The sequence below is a fragment of the Bubalus bubalis genome, chromosome 15 (assembly GCF_019923935.1).
Source record: "Bubalus bubalis isolate 160015118507 breed Murrah chromosome 15, NDDB_SH_1, whole genome shotgun sequence".
In the NCBI taxonomy this organism is placed as follows: domain Eukaryota; kingdom Metazoa; phylum Chordata; class Mammalia; order Artiodactyla; family Bovidae; genus Bubalus; species Bubalus bubalis.
The window spans coordinates 17,609,004-17,633,754 of record NC_059171.1 but is presented as its reverse complement, the minus strand read 5'-3'; the positions used below and the strand labels follow the sequence as shown (position 1 = coordinate 17,633,754).

Here is a 24,751-nt window from a genome sequence, read left to right as displayed (position 1 = left end):
AAAGGATCAATCCAAGAAGAAGATATAACAATTATAAATATATATGCACCCAACACGGGAGCACCGCAGTATGTAAGACAAATGCTAACAAGTATGAAAGAAGAAATTAACAATAACACAATAATAGTGGGAGACTTTAATACCCCACTCACACCTATGGATAGATCAACTAAACAGAAAATTAACAAGGAAACACAAACTTTAAATGATACAATAGACCAGTTAGACCTGATTGATATCTATAGGACATTTCATCCTAAAACAATGAATTTCACCTTCTTCTCAAGTGCACATGGAACCTTCTCCAGGATAGATCACATCCTGGGCCATAAAGCTAGCCTTGGTAAATTCAAAAAATAGAAATCATTCCAAGCATCTTTTCTGACCACAATGCAGTAAGATTAGATCTCAATTACAGGAGAAAAACTATTAAAAAATCCAACATATGGAGGCTGAACAACACACTGCTGAATAACCAACAAATCACAGAAGAAATCAAAAAAGAAATCAAAATTTGCATAGAAACGAATGAAAATGAAAACACAACAACCCAAAACCTGTGGGACACGGTAAAAGCAGTCCTAAGGGGAAAGTTCATAGCAATACAGGCACACCTCAAGAAACAAGAAAAAAGTCAAATAAATAACCTAACTCTACACCTAAAGCAACTAGAAAGGGAAGAAATGAAGAACCCCAGGGTTAGTAGAAGGAAAGAAATCTTAAAAATTAGAGCAGAAATAAATGCAAAAGAAACAAAAGAGACCATAGCAAAAATCAACAAAACCAAAAGCTGGTTCTTTGAAAGGATAAATAAAATTGACAAACCATTAGCCAGACTCATCAAGAAACAAAGGGAGAAAAATCAAATCAATAAAATTAGAAATGAAAATGGAGAGATCACAACAAACAACACAGAAATACAAAGGATCATAAGAGACTACTATCAACAATTATATGCCAATAAAATGGACAACGAGGAAGAAATGGACAAATTCTTAGAAAAGTACAACTTTCCAAAACTTGATCAGGAAGAAATAGAAAATCTTAACAGACCCATCACAAGCACGGAAATTGAAACTGTAATCAAAAATCTTCCAGCAAACAAAAGCCCAGGTCCAGACGGCTTCACCTGAATTCTACCAAAAATTTAGAGAAGAGCTAACACCTATCCTGCTCAAACTCTTCCAGAAAATTGCAGAGGATGGTAAACTTCCAAACTCATTCTATGAGGCCACCATCACCCTAATACCAAAACCTGACAAAGATCCCACAAAAAAAGAAAACTACAGGCCAATATCACTGATGAACATAGATGCAAAAATCCTTAACAAAATTCTAGCAATCAGAATCCAACAACACATTAAAAAGATCATACACCATGACCAAGTGGGCTTTATCCCAGGGATGCAAGGATTCTTCAATATCCGCAAATCAATCAATGTAATACACCACATTAACAAATTGAAAAATAAAAACCATATGATTATCTCAATAGATGCAGAGAAAGCCTTTGACAAAATTCAACATCCATTTATGATCAAAACTCTCCAGAGAGCAGGGATAGAAGGAACATACCTCAACATAATAAAAGCTATATATGACAAACCCACAGCAAACATTATCCTCAATGGTGAAAAATTGAAAGCATTTCCTCTAAAGTCAGGAACAAGACAAGGGTGCCCACTCTCACCGTTACTATTCAACATAGTTTTGGAAGGTTTGGCCACAGCAATCAGAGCAGAAAAAGAAATAAAAGGAATCCAAATTGGAAAAGAAGAAGTAAAACTCTCACTGTTTGCAGATGACATGATCCTCTACATAGAAAACCCTAAAGACTCCACCAGAGAATTACTAGAACTAATCAATGATTATAGTAAAGTTGCAGGATATAAAATCAACACACAGAAATCACTTGCATTCCTATACACTAATAATGAGAAAACAGAAAGAGAAATTAAGGAAACAATTCCATTCACCATTGCAAGGGAAAGAATAAAATACTTAGGAATATATCTACCTAAAGAAACTAAAGACCTATATATAGAAAATTATAAAACACTGGTGAAAGAAATCAAAGAGGACACTAACAGATGGAGAAATATACCATGTTCATGGATTGGAAGAATCAATATAGTGAAAATGAGTATACTACCCAAAGCAATCTATAGATTCAATGCAATCCCTATCAAGCTACCAACAGCATTCTTCACAGAGCTAGAACAAATAATTTCACAATTTGTATGGAAAAACAAAAAACCTCGAATAGCCAAAGCGATCTTGAGAAAGAAGAATGGAACTGGAGGAATCAACCTACCTGACCTCAGGCTCTACTACAAAGCCACAGTTATCAAGACAGTATGTTACTGGCACAAAGACAGAAATATAGATCAATGGAACAAAATAGAAAGCCAGAGATAAATCCACGCACATATGGACACCTTATCTTCGACAAAGGAGGCAAGAATATACAATGGATTAAAGACAATCTCTTTAACAAGTGGTGCTGGGAACTCTGGTCAACCACTTGTAAAAGAATGAAACTAGAACACTTTCTAACACCATACACAAAAATAAACTCAAAATGGATTAAAGATCTAAACGTAAGACCAGAAACTATAAAACTCCTAGAGGAGAACATAGGCAAAACACTCTCTGACATACATCACAGCAGGATCCTCTATGACCCACCTCCCAGAATATTGGAAATAAAAGCAAAAATAAACAAATGGGACCTAATTAACCTTAAAAGCTTCTGCACATCAAAGGAAACTATTAGCAAGGTGAAAAGACAGCCTTCAGAATGGGAGAAGATAATAGCAAATGAAGCAACTGACAAACAACTAATCTCAAGAATATACAAGCAACTCCTACAGCTCAACTCCAGAAAAATAAATGACCCAATCAAAAAATGGGCCAAAGAACTAAATACACATTTCTCCAAAGAAGACATACAGATGGCTAACAAACACATGAAAAGATGCTCAACATCACTCATTATCAGAGAAATGCAAATCAAAACCACTATGAGGTACCATTTCACGCCAGTCAGAATGGCTGCGATCCAAAAGTCTACAAGTAATAAATGCTGGAGAGGGTGTGGAGAAAAGGGAACCCTCTTACACTGTTGGTGGGAATGCAAACTAGTACAGCCACTATGGAGAACAGTGTGGAGATTCCTTAAAAAACTGGAAATAGACCTGCCTTATGATCCAGCAATCCCACTGCTGGGCATACACACTGAGAAAACCAGAAGGGAAAGAGACACGAGTACCCCAATGTTCATCGCAGCACTGTTTATAATAGCCAGGACATGGAAGCAACCTAGATGTCCATCAGCAGATGAATGGATAAGAAAGCTGTGGTACATATACACAATGGAGTATTATTCAGCCATTAAAAAGAATACATTTGAATCAGTTCTAATGAGGTGGATGAAACTGGAGCCTATTATACAGAGTGAAGTAAGCCAGAAAGAAAAACACCAATACAGTATACTAACGCATATATATGGAATTTAGAAAGATGGTAACAATAACCCTGTGTACGAGACAGCAAAAGAGACACTGATGTATAGAACAGTCTTATGGACTCTGTGGGAGAGGGAGAGGGTGGGAAGATTTGGGAGAATGGCATTGAAACATGTGAAATATCATGTATGAAACGAGTTGCCAGTCCAGGTTCGATGCACGATACTGGATGCTTGGGGCTGGTGCACTGGGACGACCCAGAGGGATGGAATGGGGAGGGAGGAGGGAGGAGGGTTCAGGATGGGGAACACATGTATACCTGTGGCGGATTCATTTTGATATTTGGCAAATCTAATACAGTTATGTAAAGTTTAAAAATAAAATAAAATTAAAAAAAAAAATAAAAAATAAAAAAATAAAACATTCCCTCACACTATATACAAAAATAAACTCAAAATGTTTTAAAAACATGAATATAAGACATAACACCATAAAACTCCTAGAAGAGAATACAGATGAAACATTTTTTGACATAAATCATATTCAGTTCAGTTCAGTTGCTCAGTCGTGTCCGACTCTTTGTGACCCCATGAATCGCAGCACGCCAGGCCTCCCTGTCCATCACCAACTCCCGGAGTTCACTCAAACTCACGTCCATCGAGTTGGTGATGCCATCCAGCCATCTCATCCTCTGTCGTCTCCTTCTCCTCCTGCCCCCAATCCCTCCCAGCATCAGGGTCTTTTCCAATGAGTCAACTCTTCGCATGAGGTGGCCAAAGTACTAGAGTTTCAGCTTTAGCATCATTCCTTCCAAAGAACACCCAGGACCAATCTCCTTTAGAATGGACTGGTTGGATCTCCTTGCAGTCCAAGGGACTCTCAAGTCTTCTCCAACACCACAGTTCAAAAGCATCAGTTCTTTGGCACTCAGCTTTCTTCACAGTCCAACTCTCACATCCATACATGACCACTGGAAAAACCATAGCCTTGACTTCACTATTACTTTGTTGGCAAAGTAATGTCTGCTTTTGAATATGCTATCTAGGTTGGTCATAACTTTCCTTCCAAGGAGTAAGCGTCTTTTAATTTCATGGCTGCAATCACCATCTGCTGTGATTTTGGAGCCCAAAAAAATAAAGTCTAACACTGTTTCCACTCTTTCCCCATCTCTTTCCCATGAAGTGATCAGGGAAATAGATGGGGAAACAGATAAATCATATTAGGTTGGTGCAAAAGTAATTGCAGCTTTGCATTGTTGAACTTTTTGTTGACATTTGATATTAGAATACATTCTTAAACAAATGTGGTTATGTTATACATCATTTTAATGTGTATTTCTCACTTTATGTTTTTTTGGCTAATGACATTACTTGCTGTTTATTTTAGACTATAGAAATGATGTTGGACAAAAAGCAAATTTGAGAGATTTTTTAATTGAGTTTAAAATGGGTTGTAAAGCAGCAGAGACAACTTGCAACATCAATGACACATTTGGCCCAGGTAATGCTAACGACTGTACCGTGCACTGCTAATTCAAAAAGTTTTTCAAAGGAGACGAGAGCCTTGAAGATGAAGAACGTGGTGGCTGACCATCAGAAGTTGACAATGACCAATTAAGAGCCATCATCAAAGTTGATCCTCTTACGACTACATGAGAAGCTGCCGAAGAACTCAACATTGACCGTTCTGTGGTCATTTGGCATTTGAAGCAAATTGGAAAGGTGAAAAAATTTGACAAGTGTGTGCCTTCTGAGCTGACTGAAAATAAAAAAATTGTTTTGAAGCATCGTCTTCTCTTATTTTATGAAACAATGTACCATTTTTCAATCAGATTGTGATGTGCAACAAAAAGTGGATTTTATGCCTGACTAGCTCAATGGTTGGGCTTTCCTGATAGCTCAGTTGGTAAAAAATCCGCCTGCAATGCAGGAGATCCTGGTTTGATTCCTGGGTTGAGAAGATTCACTGGAGAAGGGATAGGTTACACACTCCAGTATCCTTGGGTTTCCCTTGTGGCTCAGCTGGTAATGAATCTGCCTGCAATGTGGGAGACCTGGGTTCGATCCCAGGGTTGGGAAGATCTCCTGGAGAAGGGAAAGGCTACCCACTCCAGTATTCTGGCCTGGAGAATTCCATGGACAGTGTAGTTCATGGGGTCGCAAAAAGTTGGGACATGACTGACAGACTTTCACTTTTCACTTTCAGCTCAATGGTTGGACTGAGAAGAAGCTCCAAAGCACTTCCCAAAACCAAACTTGCACTAAAAAAAGGTCACAGTTACTGTTTGTTGGTCTGCTGCCCTTCTAATCCACTACAGCTTTCTGAATCCTCATGACACCATTACATCTGAGAAGTATGTTCAACAAATTGAGGAGATGTACCAAAAACTGCAATGCCTGCAGCCAGCACTGACCAACAGAAAGGGCCCAATTCTCTACCACAACCCCTGATTGCCCATTGCACAACCAAAGCTTCAAAAGTTGAACGAGTTGGGCTAGGAAGTTTTGCTTCATCCGCCATATTCACCTGACCTCTCATCAAGCGACTATCACTTCTTCCACCATCTTGACAACATTTTGCAGGGAAAATGCTTCCACAACCAGCGGGAGGCAGAAAATGCTTCCCAAGAGTTTGTTGAATCCTGAAGCATGGATTTTTACACTACAGGAATAAACAAACTACTTCTCATTGGCAAAAATATATTGATTGTAATGGTTCCTATTTTGATTAATAAACATGAGCCTAGTGATAATGATTTAATATTCACAGTCCAAAGCTGCAATTACTTTTTGTACTATTAGGTTGTATACTATTTCTTAGATCAGTTTTCTGAGGCAAAATAAGAGCAAAAAAAAAAAAAAAACAAACAACCAAAAACAAATGAGACCTCATCAAACTTAAAAGCTTTTATTCACAGCAAAGGAACAAAATGAAAAGACAACCTATGGAACGGAAGAAAATATCTGCAAACAATGTAACTAATTAAGGGTTAATATCTAAAATATACAAACAGGGACTTTCCTGGTGGTTCAGAATTCACCTTGCAATGCAGGGGACACAGGTTCAATCCCTGGTCAGAGAACTAAGATCACACATGCTGAGGAGCAACTAAGCCTGTGAGCCACAACCAGAGAGCTCTTTCTGACACAGCAACTGAAGACTGCATGCTCGGGAGCCCACGTGCCACAACTACAGAGTCCAAGCAAATGAGAAGTATGGGGTTAACAGATACAAACTACTGTACATAACATGGATAAGCAACAAGGATATAGTGTATAGCACAGGAAATACAATACCTGACAATGGTCTGCTAAAAAAATGCTGAATCACTATGCTGTATACCTGAAATTAACACTATATTGTAAATCAACTCTACTTCAATTTAAAAAATTAAGCAATAAAATAAAATTCTTGGTCTACTCTCTATTTCACACCCTGACTTCAAGTTTATTGTTTTATTTTGATAAATCATAGGGAAAATAAACTATGATAATACAATGCTGACACTGCAAATTGAACCCCGTAACACCTAGGAAATGTAAAAGTCAAGGTTCTCACAGTTTTATTAACTAGTTTACATTTCTTAAATGTAGAAGATAGCTTGCTAGTATGGTTGTAAAACTAAAATAGAGATAGGACTCCAGTGATCAAGGTGTGGACCTTGGCCCTATTTCTGGAAAGAGAAAAGAATAAGGGGTTAACTATCAGGGTTATAATAAGAAGACTAAATTAATTAAAATTAGCTTTTTAAGATGCTTCCTTTTACTTTGCATCTTTTTATATATAAAAATCATATTACCTATTCTTCATTTTCTACTCCAGAAAATGTCAGGAGGCTACTTATGTTTTTTCAGGTTATCTTAATTTCCCTGAGTCAGTCATCTTCTACCTATGTCTGGATTAATTCCCAACAGTAATGAATTCTGTAATAACAGAACATAAAAGCAGATATCATCATGAAAAGTAAACACATTTTAAAAATACACAAAACTGGCAGTAAACAACTTAGCATTTCTACTTTATATTCATTATAAACAAACCTATTTGAATGGTGTGTTACTATATCTGAGAAGCTTTTAAAGTAGTATTTCACATTATTCCAGTATGTATTTTCATTCAAATCAAAGAGGCTGTGGAAATGGGAAATTCTAGTATGGTTAGGAATTTTTTTTAAAGTGAAAATTAAAATCCTTGCAACCTATAAAACACTAAAATTATAAAAAATGGACCACAAAAAATTAAAAGTCAAATAATATCTTAAAATAGAAATTAAATAAAACCAATCCATAGCAAAAATCAACAAAGCCAAAATAGAAATTAAATAAAACCAATCCATAGCAAAAATCAACAAAGCCAAAAGCTGGTTCTTTGAAAGGATAAATAAAATTGACAAACCATTAGCCAGACTCATCAAGAAACAAAGGGAGAAAAATCAAATCAATAAAATTAGAAATGAAAATGGAGAGATCACAACACACAACACAGAAATAAAAAGGATCATAAGAGACTACTATCAACAATTATAGGCCAATAAAATGGACAACGTGGAAGAAATGGACAAATTCTTAGAAAAGTACAACTTTCCAAAACTGGACCAGGAAGAAATAGAAAATCTTAACAGACCCATCACAAGCACAGAAATTGAAACTGTAATAAAAAATCTTCCAGCAAACAAAAGCCCAGGTCCAGACGGCTTCATAGCTGAATTCTACCAAAAATTTAGAGAAGAGCTAACACCTATCCTACTCAAACTCTTCCAGAAAATTGCAGAGGAAGGTAAACTTCCAAACTCATTACCATCACCCTAATACCAAAACCTGACAAAGATCCCACAAAAAAAGAAAACTACAGGCCAATATCACTGATGAACATAGATGCAAAAATCCTTAACAAAATTCTAGCAATCAGAATCCAACAACACATTAAAAAGATTATACACCATGACCAAGTGGGCTTTATCACAGGGATGCAAGGATTCTTTAATATCCACAAATCAATCAATGTAATACACCACATTAACAAATTGAAAAATAAAAACCATATGATTATCTCAATAGATGCAGAGAAAGCCTTTGACAAAATTCAACATCCATTTATGATCAAAACTCTCCAGAGAGCAGGGATAGAAGGAACATACCTCAACATAATAAAAGCTATATATGACAAACCCACAGCAAACATTATCCTCAATGGTGAAAAATTGAAAGCATTTCCTCTAAAGTCAGGAACAAGACAAGGGTGCCCACTCTCACCGTTACTATTCAACATAGTTTTGGAAGGTTTGGCCACAGCAATCAGAGCAGAAAAAGAAATAAAAGGAATCCAAATTGGAAAAGAAGAAGTAAAACTCTCACTGTTTGCAGATGACATGATCCTCTACATAGAAAACCCTAAAGACTCCACCAGAGAATTACTAGAACTAATCAATGATTATAGTAAAGTTGCAGGATATAAAATCAACACACAGAAATCACTTGCATTCCTATACACTAATAATGAGAAAACAGAAAGAGAAATTAAGGAAACAATTCCATTCACCATTGCAAGGGAAAGAATAAAATACTTAGGAATATATCTACCTAAAGAAACTAAAGACCTATATATAGAAAATTATAAAACACTGGTGAAAGAAATCAAAGAGGACACTAACAGATGGAGAAATATACCATGTTCATGGATTGGAAGAATCAATATAGTGAAAATGAGTATACTACCCAAAGCAATTTATAGATTCAATGCAATCCCTATCAAGCTCCCAACGGTATTCTTCACAGAGCTAGAACAAATAATTTCACAATTTGTATGGAAATACAAAAAACCTCGAATAGCCAAAGCGATCTTGAGAAAGAAGAATGGAACTGGAAGAATTAACCTACCTGACTTCAGGCTCTACTACAAAGCCACAGTCATCAAGACAGTATGGTACTGGCACAAAGACAGAAATATTGATCAATGGAACAAAATAAAAAGCCCAGATATAAATCCACACACATATGGACACCTTATCTTTGACAAAGGAGGCAAGAATATACAATGGATTAAAGACAATCTCTTTAACAAGTGGTGCTGGGAAATCTGGTCAACCACTTGTAAAAGAATGAAACTAGAGCACTTTCTAACACCATACACAAAATAAACTCAAAATGGATTAAAGATCTAAATGTAAGACCAGAAACTATAAAACTCCTAGAGGAGAACATAGGCAAAACACTCTCCGACATACATCACAGCAGGATCCTCTATGACCCACCTCCCAGAATATTGGAAATAAAAGCAAAAATGAACAAATGGGACCTAATTAACCTTAAAAGCTTCTGCACAACAAAGGAAACTATAAGCAAGGTGAAAAGACAGCCTTCAGAATGGGAGAAAATAATAGCAAATGAAGCAACTGACAAACAACTAATCTCAAAAATATACAAGCAACTCTTACAGCTCAATTCCAGAAAACTAAATGACCCAATCAAAAAATGGGCCAAAGAACTAAACAGACATTTCTCCAAAGAAGACATACAGATGGCTAACAAACACATGAAAAGATGCTCAACATCACTCATTATCAGAGAAATGCAAATCAAAACCACTATGAGGTACCATTTCACGCCAGTCAGAATGGCTGCGATCCAAAAGTCTACAAGCAATAATTGCTGGAGAGGGTGTGGAGAAAAGGGAACCCTCTTACACTGTTGGTGGGAATGCAAACTAGTACAGCCACTATGGAGAACAGTGTGGAGATTCCTTAAAAAACTGGAAATAGAACTGCCTTATGATCCAGCAATCCCACTGCTGGGCATACACACTGAGGAAACCAGAATTGAAAGAGACACGTGTACCCCAATGTTCATCGCAGTGCTGTTTATAATAGCCAGGACATGGAAGCAACCTAGATGCCCATCAGCAGACCAATGGATAAGAAAGCTGTGGTACATATACACAATGGAGTATTACTCAGCCATTAAAAAGAATACATTTGAATCAGTTCTAATGAGGTGGATGAAACTGGAGCCTATTATACATAGTGAAGTAAGCCAGAAAGAAAAACACCAATACAGTATACTAACGCATATATACGGAATTTAGAAAGATGGTAACAATAACCCTGTATACGAGACAGCAAAAGAGACACTGATGTATAGAACAGTCTTTTGGACTATGTGGGAGAGGAGAGGGTGGGATGATTTGGGAGAATGGCATTGAAATACGTATAATATCATATATGAAACGAGTTGCCAGTCCAGGTTCGATGCACGATACTGGATGCTTGGGGCTGGTGCACTGAGACGACCCAGAGGGATGGTATAGGGAGGGAGGAGGGAGGAGGGTTCAGGATGGGGAACACATGTATACCTGTGGCGGATTCATTTCAATATTTGGCAAAACCAATACAATACTGTAAAGTTTAAAAATAAAATAAAATTAAAAAAAAAAAGAAAGAAAATATGTATCAAAGAAAAAAAAAGCCAATCCAAAGCTTGAATGAAATCAGGAAAACTGAAAATGACATAGATAAATGAATTAACAGGTTAGTTAAGGAGAGAGTAAATAAATGATTTTATTATGAGAAAAACTATCAGTGGCTATGTGTTTCAACAAGTGACACCATGTATATTAAAATAAAAGAAACAGGAAAATATAGTCATAATTTGATAAAACCATGTTGCCTAAAATTATATGAAAATTGTGATATACTAATTATTTATAATAAAACATAAATGTGGGAATGTTCTCCCAATTTGGCAAGTTTTTCTTTGCTGTCCTTTAAGTGTCATTTAGTGGCTACAGTGACAGTATTCAAATACATGTCTGCAAAGAAACAATGAAAAAAATACCAGGCAGTTCAAATATTTCTGTAAATGACCTTGAGTTAATTAGAAAAATCTGCACCCTTCCCAGTTCTTCTCACATGTCAGCTCTCATTAAATTAAAAAAAAAAAATTCATTTCAAAGTTAAGAAATCCTATAGTTAACAAACTTTTAAACTGGGATCAAGGGGGCACATTCCTAAGTTTCTGTATGATGTCATATGAAGCAGTTCACAGCTGAATTTGAATTTGCAAAAAGTATGAATGAGTTTTCAATATAAGAAGTATCTAACAGTAATTTCTTCTCTATAGGCTAACTGTGCTGGGAACAGGTGGCCCTGCTTTCAATTACGGAGGGCTAGCATGCCAGTGTGAGGCCTGGATTAGTTCACCTTCTCACGGGGAATTTTCCTCGGTTGGGAATGGATTTATTATGGCTTCACACATGGAATAGAGCTCATGTCAGCTGAGGGCAGTGACACATCATATGATTCAAATTAACCTGCTGTGGACTGTTCCGCGGGGCTTAGATTGTGTATTAAAATGACGACATTTTAAAAACAGCTTGAAAGAAACCAGGATTGCTGAACTGCAATGGTTCCAATTTGTTCCAACTAATCTATCACCTGCTGGATATATTATTCTAGTGGGTTTCTGGTAGCTGCTGTTTTCCAGGTTTCTCCAAACCAGTGACCTTGCTAATGGGCACAATTGTTGCCTCTGAAGGAAGGAGGTGGGGGTTGAGAGAGCTTTGAAGGGGTTTTTGATATACAAGTTGGGACCTACCATTTGCTCTAAGGTACTATTAAGTGAACAGAGGAAATCAGGGAATACTCAACAACACTGAGTTATTTTCCCAAAAACAAATGCTAAGGAGCAGCATATGCATCACCTTGTTTAGATAAAATAATCCCTAAAAAAAAATCTGAAAGGCTGAATTCAAAAGCTGTTAAGTTTGCACCTTAGGAAGAAAATGTAAGGTTAGGTAGTTATAGTCAGCATTTCCTCTACTCTTCAGGGCCATAACTTTTATTGCTACTGAAACTTTAATTCAAGAGCAAGAAAGGAATAAATGAAAATACACTATTTTAGAGTTGTAACATAAAGCATTCTTTGGGAATGATACTTAAATAAGATGTGCATACAGATTAAACTAATGGTATCAAAAGATTCTTAACGATAATACTGCATAATACTTAGAAGCATTATTTGCAACACTAAAAAAAAGGGCTTTTTATTTTTCAAGGGAAGAGAATGGTACTGGGGAATAATATAAAGCTGAATTTTTTTCCTCCAGTCTTAGCATAAATAATATTGCTCTTAATATACTATTCCCTAAGACCTGGAAAAATATTTTTTTCCTTGAGTTGCCAAAAATCTATAAAATAATACATGCTGCTGCTGCTAAGTCGCTTCAGTCGTGTCCGACTCTGTGCGACCCCATAGATGGCAGCCCACCAGGCTCCCCTGTCCCTGGGATTCTCCAGGCAAGAACACTGGAGTGGGTTGCCATTTCCTTCTCCAGTGCATGAAAGTGAAAAGTGAAAATGAAGTCGCTCAGTCGTATCCGACCCTCAGCGACCCCACGGACTGCAGCATAACAGGCTCCTCCGTCCACGGGATTTTCCAGGCAAGAGTTTTGGAGTGGGGTGCCATCACCTTCTCCAAAATAATACATAACCTAGAGCCAGATATCCTGGAATGTGAACTCAAGTGGACCTTAGAAAGCATCACTACGAACAAAGCTAGTGGAGGTGATGGAATTCCAGTTGAGCTATTTCAAATCCTAAAAGAGGATGCTGTGAAAGTGCTGCACTCAATATGCCAGCAAATTTGGAAAGCTCAGCAGTGCCCACAGGACTGGAAAAGGTCAGTTTTCATTCCAACCCCAAAGAAAGACAATGCCAAAGAATGCTCAAACTACCACACAATTTCACTCATCTCACACACTAATAAAGTAATACTCAAAATTCTCCAAGCCAGGCTTCAGCAATATGTGAACTGTGAACTTCCAGATGTTTAAGATGGATTTAGAAAAGGCAGAGGAATAAGACATCAAGTTGCCAACATGTGCTGGATCATGGAAAAAGCAAGAGAGTTCCAGAAAAACATCTATTTCTGCTTTATTGACTATGCCAAAGCCTTTGACTGTGTGGATCACAATAATCTGTCGAAATTCTGAAGGAGATGGGAATACCAGACCACCTGACCTGCCTCTTGAGAAACCTCTATGCAGGTCAGGAAGCAACAGTTAGAACTGGACATGGAACAACAGACTGGTTCCAAATAGGAAAAGGAGTCCATCAAGGCTGTATATTGTCACCCTGCTTATTTAAATTCTATGCAAAGTACATCATGAGAAATGCTGGGGTGGATGAAGCACAAGCTGGAATCAAGATTGCAGGGAGAAATATCAATAACCTCAGATACGCAGATGACACCACCCTTATGGCAGAAAGTGAAGAAGAACTAAAGAGTCTCTTGATGAAAGTGAAAGAGGAGAGTGAAAAAGTTGGCTTAAAGCTCAACATTCAGAAAACTAAGATCATGGCACCTGGTCCCATCACTTCATGGCAAATAGATGGGGAAAGAGCAGAAACAGTGGCTGACTTTATTTTGGGGGGCTCCAAAATCACTGCAGATGGTGACTGCAGCCATGATATTAAAACATGCTTCCTCCTTGGAAGGAAAGTTATGATCAACCTAGAGAGCATATTCAAAAGCAGGGACATTGACTTTGCCAACAAAGGTCTGTCTAGTCAAGGCTATGGTTCTTCCAGTAGTCATATATAGATGTGAGAGTTGGACTATAAAGAAAGCTGAGCACAGAAGAACTGATGCTTTTGAACTGTGGTGTTGGAGAAGACAAGTCTTGAGAGTCCCTTGGACTGGAAGGAGATCCAACCAGTCCATCCTAAAGGAAATCAGTCCTGGGTGTTCACTGGAAGGACTGATGTTGAAGCTGAAACTCCAGTAATTTGGCCACCTGATGCAAAGAACTGATTCATTTGAAAAGACCCTGACGTTGGGAAAGACTGAAGGCAGGAGGAGAAGGGGACGACAGAGGATGAGATGGCTGGATGGCATCACTGACTCGATGGAGATGAGTTTGAGTGAACTCTGGGAGTTGGTGATGGACAGGGAGGCCTGGTGTCCTGTGGTTCATTGGGTCGCAAAGAATGGGACACGACCTAGAGACTGAACTGAACAGCAAAAAATGCTTTATTATGTCCCATTATTCCTATTGATCTCTAAATTAATGCAGAGTAGCTGTTTGCAGAGAGATAACAATTTTTATTTAATAACACCTATGTACATATTTTACATGACAAACTATTTATAATAAGGAAATTTTCTCTTAAGGTGGCAAATTCTGGAGTAGTTCAAAGCTGTTAGCTTAATGTTCTAGTGGAATCCCACAGAACTGACATATAACTCAAACTAATCTCCCCTCAAATAATTTATGATAGATAGTTCTCTTGGTTAAAAAATGTTTTATACTTTGAAGAACTTAAACCATTTTATATTTGATATTGTATTTTATTTCTCATAATAAAATATCATTAAAAAAAACACTCAGGGCCTCACTGGTGGGCCTACACCCTGCAACTAGAGAAGCCAGCACAAGCAGTGAAGACCCAGAGTAGCCAAAATAAATAAATAAGATTTAAAAAGTCATTCTTTGCATCATTTCTCACTCTCCTATGCCCCAAAATATCTGCAGTTTGAGTCTCAGTAATTGTATTGATGGTATTAAGAAAATCATATATAAATATATATTACTAATGTATGAGTCATATAAAATCTTGGTACAAAAAGTGTAGTCTCCACACTGATGTATAGAACAGTCTTATGGACTCTGTGAGAGAGGGAGAGGGTGGGAAGATTTGGGAGAATGGCATTGAAACATGTAAAATATCATGTAAGAAACGAGTTGCCAGTCCAGGTTCGATGCACGATACTGGATGCTTGGGGCTGGTGCACTGGGACGACCCAGAGGGATGGAATGGGGAGGGAGGAGGGAGGAGGGTTCAGGATGGGGAACACATGTATACCTGTGGCGGATTCATTTTGATATTTGGCAAAACTAATACAATTATGTAAAGTTTAAAAAAAAAAAAAAAAAAGTGTAGTCTCCAGATCCACAGTATTCATTGTTAGAAACATAGAATTTCATCCCTATTAAACCACATTTGCATTTATCCAGAATTCCAGAGATGTGCAAATGCACACAGCAGTTTGAGAAGCACTGCTGTAAAATAACTATTTCAATTCATTAATTTAAAAGTTTGAACCCCTATATAGGCAATCTTTATTACTGAATGGGCATAAAATTAGAAATGGCAAATATGTAGTTTCCAATTTTAAAAAATATAATAAACACAAAGTACAAATGTTGTAAAAGTCATACATAGTCAAATTGAATGACAGAATGATAAACATATAAGTTTTCATTTGCTCATTGATATTTCTCAAAATTCAAATTATATGACAGCCACAAAAATATGGTACACAATTTACCATTGACTTGAAGATCCCATCCCTTTTAGAAACAAATCAATCAAATGTAAACTAGAAGGGAACTTTCTAGCCAAAAGGTGAAAGACTGCCTAAAACCAAAGGAAATCTGAAACTAAAAGAGAGAAAAAGGAAGTAAATGCAAGTTTCCCTATCACTTCTCCATGAACTACTCATGTTCTTACCCTATTTCATTCATTCTGGCATGTTCAGTCTTCTGTCCTGCAACTGATGAAGTAAGAAAGCTACCGACTCTCTGCCTCCCTATGGACTGTAGTCTGCCAGGCTCCTCTGTCCATGGGATTTCTCAGGCAAGAATATTGGAGTGGGTTGCCATTTTCTTCTCCAAGTTGCAGATGGATTCTTTACCACCTGAGCCATCAGGGAAACATCATATACATATATATATCATATTTATATATGTAACATCATATACACATATATAATATATATTTATATATGTAACATCATATACACATATATAATATATATTTATATATGTAACATCATATACATATATATAATATATATTTATATATGATATATTATATATATGTATATATAATATATATATATAATAGCTTAAATCGCAGGTATTTTTTTTTTCTTAGTAGTATATAAAATGTTTTTTCCTACATTGACGGTTGCTTGAATTCAATGAAATATGGTACTTCCCACTCACTAACCGAGGACTCACACTCTTTTTCAACCATCCAGCATTCCAAAGGATGCTTCCATCTTTAATGAATCCTTTAGACTTCATCATCCGCTTCTTCCCTTCCTTCAACTCTTTAAAACCACACCTATATACTAAATCTGGATACTAAAAATTAGAACTAATTCTTCATATATCTATATGTTTTAAATTCCAGCATCAGATAAACATGTACAAGAAGAACTGAGCCCCAGTGAAAGTGACAACTGAGGTGATTTCAGGCTCTGTCTACTTTAGTCCTGATGGTGGGCCACTTTCTCTATTTGTAGTCATGAATCATAATTTACTGGCATGTTATGGCACACAAACTTAATCAGGTCCACATAGGGATAGCTTTCAATCACCAATATTCATGCCTTGCAGTATATTGCTAGAGATCTTAAGACAGTATAATGCCACAGTTTTAAACTCCTAATGAAGAAACTGGTATTCTTTTAATGACTAACATGTTCTGCAGCCCTGTGAGTACAACAAGAGGAAAATTAACTGTAGTAATTTTTGTTAAATAAACAGCTCAGATCTCAAAGAGGTGATGTAAGAGTAACAAAGAAAAGAAGAGGAATTATCCTCCAATTAAAAATTTAAAAATTAATTAAAAAAACATGAGATGAAAGAGGAAGAAATAGAGCAGCAAAAAGAAAAAGCGTGAGGAGGAGATAGACAAGAAGAAAAAACCTTTAATTATACTAAAATTAGTGCAGTATCGGAGAAGGCAATGGCACCCTACTCCAGTACTCTTGCCTGGAAAATCCCATGGACGGAGGAGCCTAGTAGGCTGCAGTCCATGGGGTCGCTAAGAGTTGGACACGACAGAGTGACTTCACTTTCACTTTTCACTTTCATGCATTGGAGAAGGAAATGGCAACCCACTCCAGTGTTCTTGCCTGGAGAATCCTGGGGATGGGGCGCCTGGTGGGCTGCCGTCTATGGGGTCGCACAGAGTCGGACACGACTGAAGTGACTTAGCAGCAGCAGCAGCAGCAGCAGTGCAGTATAGAAGTGACCTAGGTCTTTGGAGTCATGAAGACCTGAGTTTGAATGGCTCTTTTGCTACCGTGATCTCAGGCAACTGACTTCATTTTTCTAAGTCTTAGCTTCTTTATTTGTAAAATGGAAATAATTATAGAGCCTACACCTTGGCTTTATACAAGTATATAAAGTACCTAGTACCTGGGACATAATAAGCACTTGATACCCTTTGATATCTATATCTGTCTATTTAAAATTGAGTGTTAATATGTCCCAAGCACTTTGCTAAGCATTTGAAATGTGTAAGTATTTGCCTAATCCAATCTACCTATGTGTATTGTCTTGTGTAAGTATGTCATGTATCCTATCCACCTATCTATGCATTCATGCTCTCACCCATCTATCCATCCATTACCTATTTTATCTCTTCATTTACAGGTAAAGAAACTGAGGCACAGGAGATTAGACAACAGCCTAAGGTCCCACAGTTACTTAGTAGAAAAGGCAGAAATAAAATGGCCACTACTTTTTTAACTGATAACTGCTTTTTGTCAAACTAATGGTAAATTTTAATGCATATTAATATTTGCCTTTTGATCTCTAGAATGGCTAGCCTGAGACGAGTACACGTCTGGAAAACAAATTACTCATGGTTGGCAAAGAACGTCAAGATTACTAGCAGACTCCATGTATACATTAAGAGACTCACAGGAAAAAAAAAGTTTGAATTATGACTTTCTTACCTGGTCCGTTAAGAAAATCTTTAATTTGTAGCGTTAAGAGTGAAGGTGGAATACCACTTTTGCTGTCTATTTCTCCAGGTACTGTCTGCAGCCAAACTGTGCAATAATCAAGGGCTTCAGGCAAAGTCTTCCCAGGATCTGAAGAGACAAAATTAAAGCTGAAAATGTCAATTACAACAGAAACATCAATTCTGGTGTAAGAGTTTGAGCTGATAACCAAGAGAAAAAGTTAAAATATTGTATGTCACTTTCATTATTGCATTTGTTTGTATACATACAGTACATAAATACTTAAAGAGAAGCCCTCTCTGTACAAGGTAGACTGAGGAAACTATGTTTTCCAGAACCAGGCCAAAGAGGAAAAAATATTTCAAATCTTAGCTCATATCACCATTGAGTAAAGGTAGCTTCTGTACTTAGCTGCTGACTGTTAATAGTTGAATAGATAGATTTCTTTTTTAAAGGGATGTTGGAAACAAGTTAGGGGGAAAAAGAAAGGGCAACCTTTCCAGCTTAAAAAGAGGCATATACATGTTCAAAGATGCAGTGGATTAGTACTACTTATGGGTTATTCGATCTGTTTCAGTTTTACTGACATTATAATCACTTTTATTGCTAGGCTTTTGAAGTTAACTTCAGTAGCTTTCCCATAACCTTTTTTTAATGATAAAATAGGTCAATCTTTCAACAGTTCCAATTATGACTAAAAGTGGACTTTTTCAGTTTTGATTTTTCTATTAAATATTGTGCATTTTAAGCTTTTTTAAGGTTAATACTGTATATTTTTTTAAAGTTTCTTTCAGTTATTGGTGATGGCAAATGGAATTTACTTTTTAATGCTTGGCAATCCAGTTTTTATTGAAATAGCTCTTTAAATAAAAACGACTGCTATATCTTGGCATGCAATGTAGTAGGCTTTTTAAAACCTTCTAAATATTCACAGTTTTTCTTTAGTTTCAAGATTGTTTTACTCTCTGTGTTTTAATGGCCTTTCAATGTCAATTTTATAGGGATGATCTTGCCATAGAGTCCATCTATTCCATTTTCAGTTGATTTGAAATGTGTTATTAAAGTGTTATTTATTTTAGGTTTTATTGATTGGATTGCATTCAAGAAGAGCATTTACATACTGTGTATTATATTCAACATATGGTTATACAGTATTACTGTCATATGTGAACTGGGCATATAAATTCTGCCTTGGAATTTGTATTTCTTGACCTTATCATGTGATCCTTATGAAACTTGGCACATATGAACCTTTATGTGATTTCAAAGAAAATACTGAAAGCAACTGATTGTGACGTTAGATCTATGTGGTAAAGATCAAACACTAAACTAGTGCATTCTTCTTTTTTATATAATCAGTGAATTTAAAGCAGTGAGAATATGCATAGTAGAGCTATTACACAGTAACACTATACTCTTCTGTTGTTCAAATATAATGGTCAAGTCTGGTGAAAGGATGGCAAAAGTCTATTGCTGGTAGGATCTATAATCAGTCTGTAGGCTCTATGTAGCTTGTCAGGACCTGAGCATCTATTTCTAGGTCTCACCTATGTAGCCATCATTAAGAAGAAATCATTATTATCAAGAAAGTGATATTGTACCAGACCTATATGAGGAGACATAGTTCTTGATTTTGAAAATGATACAATCTAGAGAGAAAACAATGATCTAATGGAAAAAACATATAAATGATGTAGCTGAATAAATAATGAACAGAAATATATTAAACTGATGTAGAAATATTAATATGATGTGTAAAAACCTGGAAAGTAAAAATTAGGATGATAAGTATAACAAGGTATAAAAATCATATATTTAAACTTGTATGGCAGAAAAGGGATATGATGACTATATAAAGAGTTTGTATAATCAATACAGATACTAACAGAAAAATGGGTAAAGGGTAGAAAAAGCACTTATTTATGAAGAAAATAAACAAGTAATAAATGAAGAAAAACAAATGGCATAAAGCAGTTAAAATATAAACATTAGAGATACTACATCTTAGAAATAATTAAAGGAAAAAAAAAAAAACCTTTTTAAAATAAGTCGAGTTTTCTACCTACCAAGACTAAAAAAACTGATATTGTCTATGCAAGAAGAGAGTGAAAAAGTTGGCTTAAAACTCAGCATTCAAAAAACTAAGATCCATGGCATCCGGTCCCATTACTTCACGGCAAACAGATGGGGTAAAAATGGAAAGAGTGACAGATTTTATTTTCTTAGGCTCCAAAATCGCTGTGGACGGTGACTGCAGTCATGAAATCAAAAGATGCTTGCTCCTTGAAAGAAAAGCTATGACAAACCTAGACAGCGTATTAAATTAAGGAGCAGAAACATTACTTTGCCAACAAAAGTCCACAAAGTCAAAATTATGGTTTTTCCAGTAGTCATGTACAGATGTGAGAGTTGGACCGTATAGAAGGCTGAGCACCAAAGAATTGATGCTTTAGAACTGTGGTGCTGGAGAAGACTTAAGAGATGACCTTGGACAATAAGGAGATCAAACTAGTCAATCCTAAAGGATATCAACCCTGAATAATCATTGGATGCTGGAGCTGAGGCTGGAGCTGAGGCTCCAATACTTTCACCACCTGAAGTGATGAGCCAACTCAAAAGACAGTGATGCTGGGAAAGATTGAGGGCAGGAGGAGAAGAGGGTGACAGAGGATGAGATGGTTGAATGGCATCATTGACTCAATGGACATGAGTTTGAGCAAACTCTGGGAGATAGTGAAGGACAGGGAAACCTGGAGTGCAGCAGTCCCTGGGGTCCCAAAGAGTTGGACATGACTTAGCAACCAAACAAACGTTAACACACACACATACAAATTCATTGTAGAATTGTTTATCATAGTAAAAAGTAGAAAAGAACTAAGACATCCATCAATGGATTAATATTTAAATAAAAAACAATAACCCATACAATGTTTAAAAGAATCAAGATTTATACGTATTGACATAGTAAGACAACATTTTATGCTAGTAGTAAATAACAAAGGTTGAATATTTTTTCATTTATTGGTCATTTAGGGTTCTTCTAAAAATAAATACTCATTTTTCAATTGGGTTTTCTTACGGATTTGTAGAAACTCCTTATGTATTATGGGTGTTAATGATTTGTTTGCCATGTGTAGCAAAAGTTATTTCCTGGTATGTTAGTTGCCTTATAGTTATATCCTGATGCTTACATGCATACTTCTGAATCAGATCAGATCAGATCAGTTGCTCAGTCGTGTCTGACTTTGTGTGACCCCATGAATCGCAGCACACCAGGCCTCCCTGTCCATCACCAACTCCCAGAGTTCACCCAGACTCACGTCCATCGAGTCAGTGATGCCATCCAGCCATCTCATCCTCTGTCATCCCCTTCTCCTCCTGCCCCCAATCCCTCCCAGCATCAGAGTCTTTTCCAATGAGTCAACTCTTCGCATGAGCTGGCCAAAGTACCTGAGTTTCAGCTTTAGCATCATTCCTTCCAAAGAAATCCCAGGGCTGATCTCCCTCAGAATGGACTGGTTGGATCTCCTTGCAGTCCAAGGGACTCTCAAGACTTGTCTTCTCCAACATCACAGTTCAAAAGCATCAATTCTTCAGCGCTCAGCCTTCTTCACAGTCCAACTCTCACATCCATACATGACCACAGGAAAAACCATAGCCTTGACTAGACGGACCTTTGTTGGCAAAGTAATGTCTCTGCTTTTGAATATGCTATCTAGGTTGGTCATAACTTTCCTTCCAAGGAGTAAGCGTCTTTTAATTTCATGGCTGCAGTCACCATCTGTAGTGATTTTGGAGCCCAGAAAAATAAAGTCTGACACTGTTTCCACTGTTTCCCCATCTACTTCCCATGAAGTGGTGGGATCAGATGCCATGATCTTCGTTTTCTGAATGTTGAGCTTTAAGCCAACTTTTTCACTCTCCACTTTCACTTCATCAAGAGGCTTTAGGTAAAAAATTATTAACATATCTTACGGATTTATCCCTAGGTAGAGTATATATTTTCCCATAGTCTATTGAAGGATTTCTAAGATCTGTTTTTACCTTTAGCTATTTAACCCTTCTGGAGAACACTGTTTTATGAAAAAGGAAAAAAACTCCTCAGTCTCACTATTAATTCAGTTCAGTCGCTCAGTGGTGTCCAACTCTTTGCGTCCCCGTGAACTGCAGCACAGCAGGCCTCCCTGTCCATCACCAACTCCCAGAGCCTACCCAAGCTCATGTCCACTATTAATTAAGCTTATTTAAAACAAGAAACAAATTTTTTTTCACTCGACAGATAAGCAAAAACTTAAAATATGTAATATCTTGTGTGGGGGAGAAAGAAAAATTGATATTGATACTATGTATGATAGGTAAGAGTGTGTTAGTTGCTCAGTCATGTCCGACTCTTGTGACCCCATGGACTGTAGCCCATTAGGCTCCTCTGTCCATGGGATTTCCCAGGCAAGAACACTGGAATGGGTTGCCATTTCCTTCTCTGCAGATTTTCCCGACCCAGGGACTGAATTCCCTCTCTTACATATCCTGCACTGGCAGGTAGATTCTTTTCTCCTAGCGCCACCTGGGAAGCCACATATTACATCCCCAGTTTAAAATGTATAGCTGCATTCAGACGGCTGATGTAAGAACAGAATAACTGAAATTAAGAACATTCAGGAAAACACATGTTTATGGTTGATGAATACTAAATGTATGACAGGGCTGGTGGTTACTCCCTGAGTTTTGGCTAAAACCTCTACTCTGGACATGCCTATAGTCACTGTGGTGAGATGAAGCAGCAGCAGTAGCAGAAAGGTGTATGAGAATCCCAGAGGATAGATAGCTCAGGTGTGTAATCACTATTTAGTCCCTCTGGCTCTCATGGCTAGATGATGTGGGGGATGACTTCTAGACTTCCTGAACTGTCTTCAATTTAGCTTCTCCTTAATTACATCATCAGGTCTAGAAAATAGGATTCATATTACACATTCCTTGGGGTTAATATATAGCTGGAAAATCACCAGAAAAACCAAGATTAAAGGAGCCTGTGAATATGATACAAACGGAGAGACAAATACAGATGACTTTATCATTCTGGAAGCTCTGTTAGACTTTGCCAGCTTTCTTCTTCATACTCAGCGAACACCTATTTATTTAAGTACAGGAAGCTCTCAAAAAGAATAAGCCCCTGCTGATGTTAATAAGTACGTTTACATTTACACTGTTGTCCCTAGGCCAAAGAAACAGGAGAAAGCCATATCTTATTATGACTAACAGACTGTGGGAAATGGGTCAGGAACACACGATAAACTGCTCACAGCCATAAATCTTGTTCAAAGTCAGTTAGCATTCACTTCCATGAGACACTGGTATTGACAAAGTTATAATATTTGTTTTTCTTCTGGGTTGACCTGGACTTCAAAACAAAATACTTCATCATATCATGTCACAAGGAACAAACACCAAAGGGAAGATTCAGAGCTTAAAGTCCACTCCCAGATGGACCAAGGTACTGTTGGCTTTTATAGAGCTTGATTCAGATTATATTCTTTGTGCTTGTAGATTACTTTGTCTTCTTCACAAAACCTACATTTCACTTAACTGCTTAGGAGGTTTTTCTGTTTTTCTCTGATTCTGATAAAGTCATCTTTCTAGTGCTGCTCATTATTGTTATTTTTTGACCCTTAGCAGATGTTCACAGAGTTAAGTATGTCTTTGCTTAACATTTGAATTACATAAAATATAACATGACTCATGTGTTCAGCTCACAATGAAACTTTAGAAATGAATTTATTTTCTTTGCAATCTTCTACTTACAAAAAACTTATTTTCCAAGCTCATATAGAACAGCTGAGTGCTGCAGACTTTGTAAGCTTCATAGTTACTCGGTTTTGTTTTATTAATACTATGTGGCAGGATATTTCTTTTTCATAACTAAGCCGAATTTTCAGTAAGGTCCCAATGAGGAGACATTTTCCCACAGATTTCAGTGAGGATTTCGTCATTTTAAGATTGATACAATACTGAATATATAATGAAGTCCATTTACTTTTATACCAGATACTTCAAAGAGACAAACACTGTTTTGTTTTTTTTTTTGCCTTGAGTAAAAACTTTGAATTTTAAAAAGCTTTGTGTCCTAAGAATCTCTTTATTTCAAAGCTACATAATGATTATAAAGAGAACCAGAGTGAGACTCCATACCAACATCATTTTCTTCCTCTTCCCCCCTCTCTCTTCTGTTACAGTTACTTTTATCAACCACAGGTTTACAATGGAGTTGATAATTCATGTCTGTTTCTGCTTTATCTTCGCTACTTTTGTGCTCAAGAACACCTCTCACAACTGAACTGGTTAAAGAAGGGCAGAAAAAGAAATTAGTCCATCGGTTATTTTCCCTGAAAGTTCCACGCAAAGTTTTTATGGAGGAAGATGCAAGTAACTACAGTTACCATAATGTTTCTGACTCTTTGATTCAATTTTCTCATGATACCCTTGTCTTTTACATTCTATGGAAAATGAATGCTAAGTTATACAGGGACCAAG

General features: G+C 36.9%; 1 protein-coding gene across 13 annotated transcripts in view; it reads right to left on the bottom strand.

Moving 5' to 3' along the window:
• Positions 1-24,751, bottom strand: part of VPS13B (vacuolar protein sorting 13 homolog B) — an 848,142-nt gene that overhangs the window by 211,186 nt on the left and 612,205 nt on the right. For 12 of the 13 annotated variants that reach the window (XM_044928327.2, XM_025264770.3, XM_025264772.3 and 9 more), the window contains one exon: positions 18,215-18,352. In XM_044928327.2, the coding sequence (XP_044784262.2) occupies positions 18,215-18,352 (138 nt within the window). Of the gene's footprint in view, positions 1-15,972; positions 16,160-18,214; positions 18,353-24,751 lie in introns of all 13 variants that reach the window. The other variant, XR_006640019.1, reaches the window with a different exon arrangement.